Source organism: Bos grunniens, chromosome 26 (genome assembly GCF_055505025.1).
Source record: "Bos grunniens cultivar Pamir isolate PY7600 chromosome 26, Bosgru_T2T1.0, whole genome shotgun sequence".
Lineage (NCBI taxonomy): Eukaryota > Metazoa > Chordata > Mammalia > Artiodactyla > Bovidae > Bos > Bos grunniens.
In genome coordinates this window covers 23670304-23685943 of record NC_141190.1, presented here as the reverse complement: position 1 = coordinate 23685943, position 15640 = coordinate 23670304, and the positions used below count along the sequence as shown (strand labels likewise).

At 44.6% G+C, this 15640-nt stretch overlaps 1 protein-coding gene across 5 annotated transcripts in view; it reads right to left on the bottom strand.

The window, feature by feature from the left end:
* CNNM2 (cyclin and CBS domain divalent metal cation transport mediator 2) overlaps positions 1-11298 on the bottom strand; it is a 182640-nt gene extending 171342 nt beyond the window's left edge. For all 5 annotated transcript variants that reach the window (XR_015155294.1, XR_015155293.1, XR_015155295.1 and 2 more), the window contains exon 1: positions 9548-11298. Coding sequence is in view for 2 of the 5 variants with exons in the window: in XM_086377514.1 (XP_086233640.1) it covers positions 9548-11168 (1621 nt within the window). In the remaining 3 variants the exon portion in view is untranslated. The remainder of the gene's footprint in view (positions 1-9547) is intronic.
* Positions 11299-15640: the final 4342 nt, after the last annotated feature.

Sequence of the window (15640 nt, the reverse complement as noted above, 5' to 3'; positions counted from 1 at the left end):
CAAAGAGTCTACAGAATCATTACATAAAAATAATGGTTAACTGAGCTCTGTGGAAAATTCTTAAAGAGATAGGAAGACCAGACCACCTTACCTGTCTCCTGAGAAACCTGTATACAAGGTCAAGAAGCAACAATTAGAACCGGACACGGAACAACTAGAAAAGGAGTTCACAATTGGGAAAGGAGTACAACAAGGCTATATATTGTTACTCTGCTTATTTAACATATGTGCAGAGTACATCATTCGAAATCTTGGGCTGGATAAATCACAAGCTGGAATCAAGACTGCCAGGAGAAATATCAACAACCTCAGATATGCAAATAATACTGCTCTAACAGGACAAAGTGAAGAGGAAATAAAGAGCCTTTTGATGAAGGTGAAAGAGGAGAGTGAGAAAGCTGGCTTAAAACCCAGCATTCAAAAAACTCATGGCATTCACTTCCATCACTTCATGGCAAATATAAGGGGAAAAAGTAGAAGCAGTGACAGATTTTATTTTCCTGGGCTCCAAAATCACTGCAGATGGTGACTACAGCCATGAAATTAAAAGACACTTGCTCCTTGGAAGGAAAACTATGACAAACCTAAACAGCATATTAAAAAGCAGAGACATCACTTTGCCTACAAAGGCTGGTATAGTCAAAGCTATGGTTTTTCCAGTAGTCATGTACAGATGTGAGAGCTGGACCAGAGAGAAGGCTGAGCACTGAAGAACTGATGCTTTAGAACTGTGGTGCTAGAGACGACTCTTGAGAGTCCCTTGGATTGCAAGGAGATCAAGCCAGTCAATCCTAAAGGAAATCAACCCTGAATATTCATTGGAAGGACCGATGCTGGAAGCTGAAGCTCCAGTACTCTGATGCAAAGAGCCAACTCATTGGAAAAGACAGTGATGCTGGAAAAGATTGAAGGCAAAAGGAGAAGGAGGCAGCAGAGGATGGATGGTTAGATAGCATCACGGACTCAAAGGACATGAATCTGAGCAAACTCCTGGACACAGTGAAGGACGGGAGCCTGAGGGCAGCAGGCCACAGGATCATGGAGTCAGACACAACCCAGCACCTGAAGAGCAAGCAGCAGAGTGACTGGTACTGGTGTAGAAGCATTTTCACATTCATTATCACATGAATCCTTCCTAAGTACAGTATGAGTTAGAAAATATCCCATTTTACTATGAAAAAACTGAAGCTTAAAGAGGCTAAGTTACTTGTCCAAAGTAGATTCGGGAAGACCACGTATTTTTTAACCTTTATGCTAGCAGGTAGTAGCCTCCCCACAGGATGTGAATTCAAAGAAAGAAACATTCCCATCTACGTCTGACAGCAAGAGAGGGTTAAGTATGAAGAAATGAGCATCTCATCATCACTATATCAATATTTATGATCAATGGTCGCACTGATGTCAAAGTGGGGAAGAGTCAGCACCCCCATTATGTCCATCAAGCCCTCAGCCAGTCTAATAAACACATCATCTTCAGAGGGTGCTTGTTCTTAGTCCCCTTTCTCCCCCTTCCGCAGCCTGCCTCCCTGAACATCCCTCTATGCAGACATCCTAGAGGTGCCAGTGATGTGATGTTGAAAGAATGCTTCCTATTGTCTCTCCTTTGCAGTGTTGGTAGGATTTCGGGTTTCTTGTTTGTGTTCTGAGAAAAAGAAGATGAAAAGACAATACTGAAATTGTATTCAATCCCAGTCATCCATGTCTATGTATTTAGTTTAATAAATGTCCTTTACGTGCCAAGCAAATCTTACTGGAATTGATGCTTACTACCAATAAAATGTGTATTTAGAGGAAAGGTCTCCTTAGAAAGAAATATACTAATTTATATGTAACTAAAGTACTGTAAACATCTAATTCAAGTCCAGAGGTTTGCTCTTAAAAGTTGAAGTAGTCAAGAGCAAATAAAATCATAAAATATTATGTTGGCTCAGTCTATTTTGTGCATTTTCCTGGTTAATAAGATTTTAACTTGTGTTTAGGGCTGCTAATAATTAAAATTAACCACTACCTCATAGTATGGTACTGGTTTGGAATGATAAAGACCAAGAGAAAAAGCAGAACAAGATCCTTTCCTATTTCATCCAGGTAATACTAAGTCAGACCTGGTATTCATCTATGGCATGTCTTGACCTAAAAAGCTTCAGTGATACTAACACAAATAACCTTCAAAATTCAGACTGGATCCTCTGTAAGAATTTTGTTTACACGATAAAAAACCTGAAAAGGGGAACACACAGATGCATGAATGGGACACACGCTTCAAATGCTTTAATGACTATTTCAATGGAAATGTCACAGACCTGCACCTTGAACAAAAATTAAAACAATCAAAGAAGATTCACCCCTTAGTCCCAAATCCAATCTTCACTACTCTCACAGAAGAAACAGTAACAACAACAAAATCATTCAGGGATATCTAAAACAAGTTAGTTAACTCAAAAGAAAAAGAAATAGTTTACACTTTACCTAAGGCTTCAATCTAGATATCAACACCCATTTCATAAAACACGCTCATAGTCTAATCTTCAGTTCAGTTCAGTCGCTCAGTCGTGTCCGACTCTTTGCGACCCCATGAATCGCAGCACACCAGGCCTCCCTGTCCATCACCAACTCCTGGAGTTCACTCAGACTCACGTCCATCGAGTCAGTGATGCCATCCAGCCATCTCATCCTCTGTCGTCCCCTTCGCCTCCTGCCCCCAATCCCTCCCAGCATCACAGTCTTTTCCAATGAGACAACTCTTCGCATGAGGTGGCCAAAGTACTAGAGTTTCAGCTTGAGCATCATTCCTTCCAAAGAAATCCCAGGGCTGATCTCCTTCAGAATAGACTGGTTGGATCTCCTTGCAGTCCAGGGGACTCTCAAGAGTCTTCTCCAACACCACAGTTCAAAAGCATCAATTCTTCGGCGCTCAGCCTTCTTCACAGTCCAACTCTCACTTCCATACATGACCACAGGAAAAACCATAGCCTTGACTAGACAGACCTTTGTTGGCAAAGTAATGTCTCTGCTTTGGAATATGCTATCTAGGTTGGTCATAACTTTCCTTCCAAGGAGTAAGCGTCTTTTAATTTCATGGCTGCAGTCACCATCTGCAGTGATTCTGGAGCCCAGAAAAATAAAGTCTGACACTGTTTCCACTGTTTCCCCATCTATTTGCCATGAAGTGATGGGACCGGATGCCATGATCTTCGTTTTCTGAATGTTGAGCTTTAAGCCAACTTCTTCACTCTCCACTTTCACATTCATCAAGAGGCTTTTTAGTTCCTCTTTACTTTCTGCCATAAGAGTGGTGTCATCTGCATATCTGTGGTTAATATTTCTCCCAGCAATCTTGATTCCAGCTTGTGTTTGTTCCAGTCCAGCGTTTCTCATGATGTACTCTGCACAGAAGTTAAATAAACAGTGTGACAATATACAGCCCTGACGTATTCCTTTTCCTATTTGGAACCAGTCTGTTGTTCCATGTCCAGTTCTAACTGTTGCTTCCTGACCTGCATACAGATTTCTCAAGAGGCACGTCAGGTAGTCTGGTATTCCCATCTCTTTCATAATTTTCCACAGTTTATTGTGATCCACACAGTCAAAGGCTTTGGCATAGTCAATAAAGCAGAAATAGATGTTTTTCTGGAACTCTCTTGCTTTTTCCATGATCCAGTGGATGTTGGCAATTTGATCTCTGGTTCCTCTGCCTTTTCTAAAACCAGCTTGAACATCAGGAAGTTCACGGTTCACATATTGCTGAAGCCTGGCTTGGAGAATTTTGAGCATTACTATACTAGCATGTGAGATGAGTGCAATTGTGCGGTAGTTTGAGCATTCTTTGGCATTGCCTTTCTTTGGGATTGGAATGAAAACTGACCTTTTCCAGTCCTGTGGCCACTGCTGAGTTTTCCAAATGTGCTGGCATATTGAGTGCAGCACTTTCACAGCATCATCTTTCAGGATTTGAAATAGCTCAACTGGAATTCCATCACCTCCACTAGCTTTGTTCATAGTGATGCTTTCTAAGGCCCACTTGACTTCACATTCCAGGATGTCTGGCTCTAGGTCAGTGATGACACCATCGTGATTATCTGGGTCGTGAAGATCTTTTTTGTACAGTTCTTCTGTGTATTCTTGCCACCTCTTCTTAATATCTTCTGCTTCTGTTAGGTCCATACCATTTCTGTCCTTTATCGAGCCCATCTTTGCATGAAATGTTCCCTTGGTATCTCTAATTTTCTTGAAGAGATCTCTAGTCTTTCCCATTCTGTCTAATCTTAGCAGAGGAGAAAAACTCAAAAAAAAAAAAAAAAAAAAACTAAAAGAAAATGAGGTCACATATTCAGACTCGTTTTCTACGTAACAAAATGCCTGTCAAAGATGACTTGAATGCCAGATATCAAAAATATAGATATCAAAATCACAAAGCAAATAAAAACCAATGGCAAAGCTGAATATTTGTTTAAAGGTACCCTGAACTTGGAACCAGAAGACCTGCTTGTTGGAATGGAAAGACCTCCATTCCATTCCAAGTCAGGTTCTAAGGCTACTGATGCTACTAGTTAGGTGGGTGGCCCTACACAAGTCACTTAGCTTTCTCTCCTCATTCTCTCCTGCTCGAGAAAGGCTGTCTAGACCAATGATTAAGAGGTTGACTAGACCAAAGTTTCCTAAACTCACCTCATCACAAGAACTACCTCACAGTAACTGTTAACAGTGTAGAGTCCAAAGCCCCTTCCCTAGAGAGTCTAGTTCAGGGGGTCTCTTAGTGAGGCTTAGGAAGTAATTCTTAGTAAGTGATCCAAGTCAGTCTCATCATTTGGTAAGCTTCACACACTGGACCACATGATCCATGAGCTGTTGCCTGTCTTCCAGCTCTGATTCTATACTATCTGGATATTTCAAAATTATGTTCTAAAAACGTGCAAAATCATACTAGTATCACATGTTTGCACATTAATTTGCAAAGAATTAATAAACCTACAAGATGAAAAAAACAAATATATCCACCCCCACCCCTTCACCCCGACACCAGTCACACCTTTAAATATCAATAAAAACATCCTCCTAGATTCTAGACAAATGGAACACTGTATTTGGTGAGGAAAAAAGTTTTCAATATTAAGCTCTCAGCACATTAATACAGAAAGACTTGTGTTACAGGAAGGGAGAACTTGTATACCTAATGTTTAAGTGAAAATTACACACTGCATTCTTCCCTTAAAGAACATTATCTGATAAGTTTACCTGTTTCAAGTTTTAAAAAAAATTAAAGAAATAGTCCGGCAAAGTCTGCAGCAGCTATATAACAGCCTGCTCCGCAATCCTGGAATACGATTGTTACAAAGCTAAAAGAAACAAAAGGAAGCAAAACAAACTAGGAGGCTCGGAGCCCACAGACTTTGGTTAGGTTTCGCCAGGTATAGTAGGAGCCTCCAGGGCACTTTCTGCACACAAAGGTAGCAAGCTTTAATTTAGCTTTCCCTTCCTCTACACTACTTTGCTTTAGGTGATTTTTCTAAAATTCTCGTAATCCACTAGTGGGATTTACTTTTATTCTCTTTTTTAGGTTTATAAGTAACTATAAAAGCTTACAAAGAGAAAGGCTGATGGTGGCACACTGGGGGGTGGGGAGGGGCAGGGCTGTACAGGAGGCTCGGTGGCAACCAATTATCACAAAAGTGGCTACAAAAAATGTAAATAAAATCAGGGTTAAAACACAAAACTGGGTTTGAGTTAGCCCTGCAACACAAACAGACGTGAGACTAAGAGTGAAACAGGATGCCATACGTTAGCTACTACTCAGTGGATACAGTAAGCCGATACAGCGGCAGCGGACTACAACACAGTGTTAGCTCAAAACAGTATCAAAGTGAATCTTGACCCACAATACTGGAAACAGAATTGTTTAGATTTAGGATCATACACATCAGAAACTGACTTATTTTAATGGCAAAAGTGGGGACACCAACTGTTAGGTACCAGATCACAAAAGCACTGGTTTAAGACCGTGTTTAATGTTTAAATACATTTCTGTGTCTGTTGCTTTCAACAAGCCCTGAGGCAATGTTTTGATCAAACCTCACACTCACTTAAAATAAAAATGTAAAATCGGGATCAAGGGATCAGCATAATAGAATGGTTAAGAGTACAGGTCTGGTTGTCACACCAACCTCAAAACAAGAAATTACTCAATGACCTTGAACACATCACTTCACCTATGCCTCAATTTCGTCATCTGTACAATGGAGATGGCGCCTCAATCAGTTATCAGAAGATTTAAACAAGGTGATTCATGTAAACCACTAAGCCCTGCACCTTGCAGAGAGCAAATAAGTAATAATAATGAGCTAACTGCAAAATTAGCATAATTACTGTCTTCTAACTTCAAGGAAAGCCATGAGTTTCCTGGTAGCCAGGGCTGCATGCATGCTGAGTTGCTTCAGTCCTGTCCAACTCTTTGCAACCCTATGGAGTGTAGCCTGCCAGGCTCCTCTGTCCATAGGATTCTCCACACAAGAATACTGGAGTGGGTTGCCATGCCCTCCTCCAGGGGATCTTCTCCACCCACGGATCGAACCCATGTCTCCTATGTCTCCTGCATTGGCACGCGGGTTCTTCATCACTAGCACCAAAGCCAGGCAAAAACTTTTAATCATTAGAAAGAAGATTATTTACATATACTACATAACACAGAAAGGTCATTGTTGTTTTAGTCGCTTAGTCATGTCTGACTCTTTTGCGACCCCATGGACTATAGCCCACCAGGCTTCTCTGTCCATGGGATTTCCCAAACAAGAATACTGGAATGGATTGCCATTTCCTTCTCCATGGGCTCTTCCCGACCCAGGAACTGAACCCACATGTCTTGCATTGGCAGGTGGGTTCTTTACCACTGAGCCGCCTGGGAAGCCACTACATAAGGTAGCTTTTCTTTGCACATTACAGAAACTTTGCCCTTCCTTAGTAATGAACAACTGAGACTAATGATGCAGACCTATACCCAGGAAAGGCTTCAATGCAGACATTTCTAATTAGGAAGGATAATTTTTAATGAGACATGGATTAAGGGTCTAACCTGTGTGGGGGAGTTATAGTTGGTGGTGTTAGGAGAAAGAGGAAAAGAGAAGAAGTAAAAGTCTTCAAACCATCCCATAAAGCATTATTCAATTGAGAAAAACAGTAGCAGGTTGACTGTTCACATTACTTCATAACTGAATCAGAAAATGAAGGAAAGAAAAATCAGGTGAAATATTTTAACTAACGCAGAAAAAAGAAATAATGCAGCTATTAGTAAGGTTAAAACGGCCACACTCTTTAAAAAAAAAAAAATCAAGGAAAGGAAGGTGAAAAATCATTTCGACAGTTTAAGCAACAAGCACCCACTGTAGCCTTTTAAGATCATGGCTTAAATTTCCCATTTGCAACCAACTGTCATTGCCCACTCTTCCAAATAAGCTTCTAGCATGAATGCACCTTTAAATCATACTGTCTTCTTAACTGAATACATTATTCTGGTTACAGACAAAAATAAAATCTTGTGCATTATCTTTTTTTTTTTTAGAATTCACAGGAAAATATTATCAATTCAATCAATTTAAAGGATACACTTCAAAGAAAGGACTGTGAGAGGTAATTTGGGGAAAGGAAAAGTTCCTAGTAAAAATAAATCATTCAGAGGAAAACTGCTCAAGGACAATCAAAACCAAATTTCAAAATAATGCAAATCTTGAGATTTTGAGAGAGGGGCAGGATTAATGAGTTGCAAGGGGCAGAACTAAATTCTCAAAGAAAATAAAAGATACAGAAGTGAAGAGAAGATTTCAGCAGGGAGTACACACCAGTGCTACCATCAGCAGATATGCAAAAATTCTGAATAATAAAAAAAAGAATATATTATCTCTATCAATATTGGGAAATTTAGCAACAAAAGGAAAATAAAGTATTTCAAAGCCATTTTCAAGCATTTCAAGACAGTTTTCTGTATTCCACATTCTACTGCAAAATGAAAAAAGAGACTGGTTAGATGCTCTAATTAACAATTTAGTAGTGAAAGAATAATGCCATCTCCAAAGAAGCTCTGTCACTTAGAGATAATGGACATTTTCTTTTTACTGTTTAAGAATCCAGAAGAATCTCCTTCTGCTTTTAAATGCAAATTACCCCATCTCTGAAGCGCATTCTGCTCTATCTGAAAATTACTGCAGTGTGATCCTGTTCCAGAGAGGACAGCGTTCAGGGAGGAAAATGGAATTAGGACAACTGCATACTCTATGTTCATATCATCACAGCCATTGGGCTGTCATCACTTACACATGGCCTTTTTCAGTGGAGAGACCACTCTCAGTGATCAAAATTCTACTGGAAGAAGGAAAAGTTAGTTTTGAGGACTATTGACTCATTAAAAGGTTAGTGCACATTCTAACACAGGAACAAGGCACCCACACCATAACAATTTAAAAACTCAGTATCAAAATCTTGGCTTTCAACTAACAAAGCTAGCTACTTACTGGAAACATTTTTAAAGTCAGAATTTCAGTGATAACAGTATGAGTTGCCGGTTTGTTACATGGTAAAACAAACAGAAAACACCACTATGCAAGAAAGGTGAGCACACCACCCTCTGTACTTCTCTTTCCTGGTCAAACTCCCTGGAACAGGGAACAATGACTCGCAGACATACTTCCATTGAACATACCAGGTGATCAAGGTTAAAAAGAACACTTTTAAACCAGAAAGTCTCAAGAAATAGACAAACCATATAGAGGAATTAATCCCATTGTTAAAGATCCAAGCTTTCTGCCAAAACCACACTCAGTTTGGGAAATTTTATTTGTTGTTAGGTAAATGTAAACAAACAGTGAAGAAAGCTAAGCAATATAGAGCCTCATAAAAAGTCTTTCCAAGTTATATATTAACAAATAGCTTTAGTTTAAAAACAACAACAACAACAAAACACCTCTTTTCCAGCTAAGGCAAGTCAACCAAATGAGTGATTTTCTTTAGTGATACCTGGCTTATCCCATACCCTATTCTCAAAAGCAGACCCTAATCTCTCCCACAGGTCACCAGACAACCAGGAACTGAGGCAACTGAAAATGCACTTCCAATCTTGGAAATATCAACTGATTGCTCTGGGTTTAGAAAAGCCATTTAAACGTTCTCCAAATGCCTGAGATTAGTACATGGCAACCAAATGGCACAGCATGGCATCAGCGGGTCCCTTTTTTCATCTACCCAGTCAGAATCCCTCAATGAATGCAGCAGATCTCTCAAGGCCAGAGTGCAGGGGGTAAGAGTACCATGCACAGAAAATAGGAAGCCTGCTTTGACAGGGAGGGAAGCAAGCCAGGGCAGTCTTGTGGTTTTAAAGAACCTAGAAGGGCTTACTAGTTCAATCCACCCCCAAATCCATGCCACCCTTTCAACTTTACAATTAAAAGAGAGGAGAAATTCCGGTCAACTCGCCTTGGGGGGTTGGTCTAAGGGTAGAGGACTCAAGTAGGGAGGAGGATGGAGTGAGAAAGAGCAAGCCAATGAAAGGGTACCAAAATTTTCCCACCTTTCTTAAATTCTTCCAGCATAGCGTCCAACTTGGTGTCATTGAAAACAAAGTGCAAGGGGTGGTTATAAAATTTCGTGATGGTTTTCAGGGGAGTACAGTCATCTGGATCCACGAAGGCCAAGTCTTTGACGAAGAGGAGGTCCACGATGTTGGAGCGTTCCCCCTCAAATACTGGAATGCGAGTGTAGCCGCTCTCCATGATCTCCGACATGGTGTTGAAGTCCAGAATGGCTTCGCCGGTGATCATGAAACAGTCCCGGAGGGGAGTCATCACGTCCTCCACCGTCTTGGTGCGGAGCTCCAGCGCCCCTTGGATGATATTCAGTTCCTCCTTTACGAGGTCGTTGTAGGGGTCTGTGACCCGGAGCATCTCCAGCAGCTTTTCCCGGTTATAGACGGTGCCTATCTCCTGGCCCAGAACGCAGTCCAGCAGCTTGCTGACCGGGTAAGAAGCGGGAAAGGTCATCATCATGAAAAACTTGGTGAGGAAGATGGTGTTGGCTCCCACAGCCAGGCCGTGCCGGGAGCAGATGGCCTGGGGCACGATCTCCCCGAAGATGACGATGCCGATGGTGGAGACCACCACCGCCACCAGGCCTGAGCCAGCGATGTCGTCGAGCAGGATGGTGAGCGTGGTGTTGACCAGCACGTTGCCCAGCAGCAGCGAGCACAGCAGGTAGTTGCCCTGCCTGCGCACGGGCTCGATGCGCTTGGCGTAATTCTTCTCCTTCTCGGTGCCGCAGTTCTGCACAATGCGCAGCTCCATCGGGTCTAGGGCCATGAGTCCAAGGTTGAGGCCGCTGAACATGCCCGACAGGCACAGGAGCAGCGAAATGAAGATCACCTGCAGCCAGAAGGGCAGCAGGAACTTCTTTTCCTCCCCCACGATCATCTTGGTATCCTCGCCATCGTGATAAATCCAGGTGGTCTCGGCCCATGGGGGCGGCGGGAGCCCGGCCACCCCGGAGCCGCCCTTGCCCCCGACGGCGCTACCCGCGGACCCCGAGCCGCCGGCGCCTAGGGCTGGCGTGGAGAGCGACGTGCACAGGTAATAGGACTTGCTCTTCTCCATCTTGCGCAGCGGTTTGATCTCTATCTCAATGATGCCGGATGTACGGCGGTTGAGAATGATATGGGGCAAGATGATGATATCTGATGTGCGGATGCCGCAGCGCTGGGGGCCGCTGTCCGGCTCCGGCGGCGCGGGGCCCCCCAGCCCGCGCTCGCCGGGGCTGTGGCGCTGCCGCTCGTGCTCTGTGAAAGCAATGCGGGACCATGTCTCGTTGTTGATGTTCTGCCCGTACACCCGCAGCTTGACCCGGGTCCGCTCGCTCACCCGCAGCGCCCCCCCTTCCATGAAAGACACGTCGTTCGTGTCCTCCAGCCGCAACCCGATGATCACCGTCTCTTCGTTCTCGCCCACCGCCGTGCAGCCGCCCGCGCCGCAGCAGCAGCTCAGCAGTAGCAATGGCAGCAGCCGCCCCGCCGCCGCCTGCAGGACCCCCCGGCCGCGGGCGCTGAGGCTGCGGCGCGCCGCCATCTTCCAAGAGGGCAGTGCGGCGGCTGCCTGCCCGCCCGCCATCTTTACTTCGGGTTCACAAGCGCCACAGCCAATCATAGGGTGGCTGCTCCAGCTGCGGCTTCATGCTTCTCAGCCGGCGGCACGAGCGCAGGGACCGGCCCTGGGGCGAGATTGCAACGCAGTGTTCGAACCCTCTGCTCAGCAGCCCGCCTCCCTGACTGACACTGACTCGGCCTGGGCCAGCACCGAGACCTCGAGGCTAGCGGGAGGGGGGAGAGGGTGGGGGGAGTGCCAGCGGCTCCTGCGAGAGGCAGGCCGATCAGCCAATCACCAGCAGATGCCCGCCCTCCCAGCCAGGGGGCTGGAATGGGGGCGTGGCCGTGAGCGGTGCCGCGAGCCAATGGCAAGATAAGTGGGTGGGGAGACGAGGGACAGCGTCCTCCTCTGCACTCCAAGTTTCCAACTGAAAGGCGCGTGACTCTTGTGTATGTGCGAGGGGAGGAGGTGTGGCCAGCCCGGGCCCAAGAGCCAGTCACAGATGAGAGCCGTACGAAAAGGGGCGGAGTCCCCCGTCCCGGCGGCCAATGCACAGGGGCCTTCTGCGAGTCTGACGCCCCGGAGGGGCCTCGGTAGTACCCCTGTCCCTAGGTTGGCTCGCTAGACTAATGACCTGTGGCCCGAGGCGACCGGTTCTCGCCGGGCCACGCTGCCGGCTCCCGCGTGCTCAGTGCCCGCTCAGAGAAGGCTGCGCCTTCCTGACTCAAGATGCACATTAGCCTAAAATGAAGCTGAGCCACCGGCTGCGCCCCGCTTCTTTACTCCTGTGCGCCTCTCCGCTCCGGATGAGCAGTGGCCGGTGGGCCCCAACACCACACCTACGCGCTCCGCTGGAGCCGCTCACTTATCCGTAAGGGACAGACGCCCTCTGCAGCTCACGGTCAGGTAGCGCCACCTGCCGGTAGCACAGGCTCCCTGCAATGCTTTCCAGGTACGCTGCAAACCCAAAAAGGTGTTCAGAAGGTGGGGCAGTTCCCCATCTTCCAAGTTTTAAGAATCCCTTCACTTTCTTACTGAAAATATATATTCCCTGGCCCCATTCCATACTTACTGGATGGGTAGGACTTACGAATCTATTCCTAGTAGGCACTTGGGTAAATCTGGGAAATGGGACGGGGCGGACATCCTAAGCAGACCCATAAAGGCTCATTCTTAAACACACTGACCAAACCCTGCTAGGTTCATTGGTGGCTCAGGAGGAAAAAAAATCTGAAGACCAAGGACTCCCAAGCCCCTCTGGATCTGGAGGAAACAGAGTAGCCAAATTGCTTTTTTTTCTTGGAACTTAAACATCCAAAAAATAATTATTTCCGTTTTTTCTATGCTGCAAGCACATTTTCCTTTCTGTAAAATTTTTATTAATTTCTAATAGACATAACTGCAAGGGCCTCCTCACTGTTCTATCCTCTTCTACACCTGTCCCCTTCCCTTCTCAACCCACCAGCCAGAGTAGTTTTGTTAAATAAGCCACTGTCCCTTCTTTGTTTGAAACCCTACTCTGGCTTTCCAACTCATCACAGTAAAAGCCACTGGCAGCTATAGTATTGACAAGGGTCTAAAAGACCTACTGTCCCCCCCCGCTCCCGCCAGATTCTCTTGGTTATTCATTCTCTCTAGGGATGCTCCCTCAGGGAGCCTGTACACCTGCTGCTGTTACCTGTGCCTGGGACTCTCTTTCCCCCAGATGTCAGCACAGAACCCTAGTCTACCTCCTTCAAAACTGTTTCAAGTCCATCTTTATAAACCAGTGACCAAACACTCCCTATACTCCATCCTTGCTGTATTTTCCTTAATTTGGTTTATATCTGTCTCCTACTAGAACTTAAACTTCCTGAGGGCAACGATTTTGTCTGTTTTATTCACTGCTGTATCATCAGGGCCTAGAAGAATAGTAGATGCTCAGAACAGTACTTGTATTTTTAAAAAATGAAAGACTTTTTATTCTGAGTGTTCCAAATAATGTCCTCAACTCTAGTTTCCAGTCCTTCAGTCTTTTTTTTTTTAATAAAGTTGACTTCTCTCTTATATGGAAGAGGACTAAAGGTCTGCATTCAGAGCTGCTATGAAGGTGATTGCAGCCATGAAATTAAAAGACGCTTACTCCTTGGAAGGAAAATTATGACCAACCTAGACAGCATATTAAAAAGCAGAGACATTAGTTTGCCAACAAAGGTCCATCTCATCAAGGCTATGGTTTTTCCAGTAGTCACGTATGGATGTGAGAGTTGGACTATAAAGAAAGCTGAGCACCGAAGAATTGATGCTTTTGAACTGTGGTGTTGGAGAAGACTCTTGAGAGTCCCTTAGACTGCAAGGAGATCCAACCAGTCCATCCTAAAGGAGATCAGTCCTGGGTGTTCATTGGAAGGACTGATGCTGAAACACCAATACTTTGGCCACCTGATGTGAAGAGCCGACTCATTTGAAAAGACCTTGATGCTGGGAGGGATTGAGGGCAGGAGAAGGGGACGACAGAGGATGAGATGGTTGGATGGCATCACCGACTCAATGGACATGAGCTTGGATGAACTCCAGGAGTTGGTGGTGGACAGGGAAGCCTGGCATGCTGCGGTTCATGGGGTCGCAAAGAATCAGACACGACTGAGTGACTGAACTCATACTGAACTGATGAAGGTTCCTTGGTCATCAGGTATTATTGGTTCATTTTGGTGTTTTTTGTTGTTTTGGGGGGTTGACTGTGTGGCATGTGGGATCTTAGTTCCCTGACCAGGAATCAAACCCAGGCCTCCTGCAATGGTAACACAGTTTTAACCACTGGACCACCAGGGAAGTCCTTCCAACCCTTCAGTTTCTGACACTGCTTCCCGCACCCACAATTCTCATACTGGTACATCTGAAAAACAAGTTTAGATTTTTAAAAAAGCCCTGATTCACAGACTTGGCATGCATTTACAAAAATAACATTATCAAAGTTTGGAAGAAATGTTGAGCTTTGGGGGAATATATGACAAAGGTTAAGGATAGATATGGTCTTCTAAATGAGCTGATTAAAACTACAACTGTTTTACCTTCATTAAAAGTGTGAGCACAAGTCTGCTTAGGGGAGCTAAGAGGGAAGTTGATTAAAGGCTTTTAAATGCTGAGCGCATACCTTTGGAATAAGAGTGCAGAGAAGAGGGTGAGGAGAGGCTTGCCAAACCTACAGACATCTCCTGTGCATTTCAGAGAAAACTAGAACAGTCAGGAAAGTGTGGCATTCAGCAATTTAGAAGCAAGTTAGAAGTTCATAGCAAAATGTCAGAAAACACCCAGCAAGACAATTTACAATATAAAAACAAAGCAAGCTCAAATTTACACACAAGTTCAACAATTCCCTGTGTGAATTTAATGTTCATCTAGATGTGAATGTGGCGAGTGGGGATCATATTCTCCATGAAGGAATTCCCTGGCGGTCCAGTGGTTAGGATTCTGCTGTGCTTTCACTGTTGAGGGCCCAGGTTTGATCCTTGGTCAGGGAACTAGGATCCCACAGGAGGTGCTGTGTGGCCAAAAAGCAAACAAACAAAAATACATTCTCCATGTACACCCAAGACACAGAGCAATCTAGACACCCCAGCCGAGTAATTTTTCCATAGCAAGTGGGATCCTGCTTCAAGTTTGGAGGCTTTTTAGCTGGCCTACCCTCTCTTTAGTGGGGGCCTACTAATACAGACTTGACCTTCAGGAGCTTCCCAGTCTGTCCATCTGGATGAATTGAGGGCAGGGGCAGCACCTATTTCTCAGGATCTCTTTTTTAAAAATCTGGCAGAAAAAAATAAAACAAAACCCTGAATTCTGAACATGTTTAATCTCCACAAAGAGCTACAAAAGGCTCAAGACTGCTTACTGGTTGCTACGGATGTCTAATCCTAGGTAGGCTCTGACTCTGACCTTCCACACCTCCTTAGGTAAAGCAGAACCTCCAGCAGATAACTTCCCTAACTTACCCTCTCTTGCTAGAATCCATCACTGGGTCCTCCAGGGGTCAGGCGCCTGTTCAGTTCTCTCATCTGCCAGCAATATGCTCCCCTGTCTGCAGGTTCAGAGACAGGAAGGCACTGTATCCAGACCTAGAAGTCTTTTCAAGTTTGATTTTAAAGATAGCAAGTAGAACACCAAATGGCTCTCTCTGCATTTGGTTTCTCAACATAAAGCTCCAGTTTTATAGAGAAACTTTTTCCCCCAGAAAAATGCCTAGCTGTAGAAAAATATTCAAAATGACATTTTAATGTCACTGAAGCACTGGGTCTTTTGAGGAAAATTAGGAACTGGGTGATGCTGGTGTTGTCCAAACTTTGCCTCCAATCAAATCAGCTCCCCCTGAAGCAACGCTGTCCACTTGTTTAAAGACAGAACTCTTTTAGCTCAAATGAGAACTCTTCACAACAGAGGACAAACAAAATAAGATCAGCAATGCAGTCTACCTTCTATAGAGGGCTTTTCAGGTTTTGTTTCAGGCTTTCCTATTTCCCTCCTTTTCTGGATACTTTCTGGACATAGTCACTGGGGTA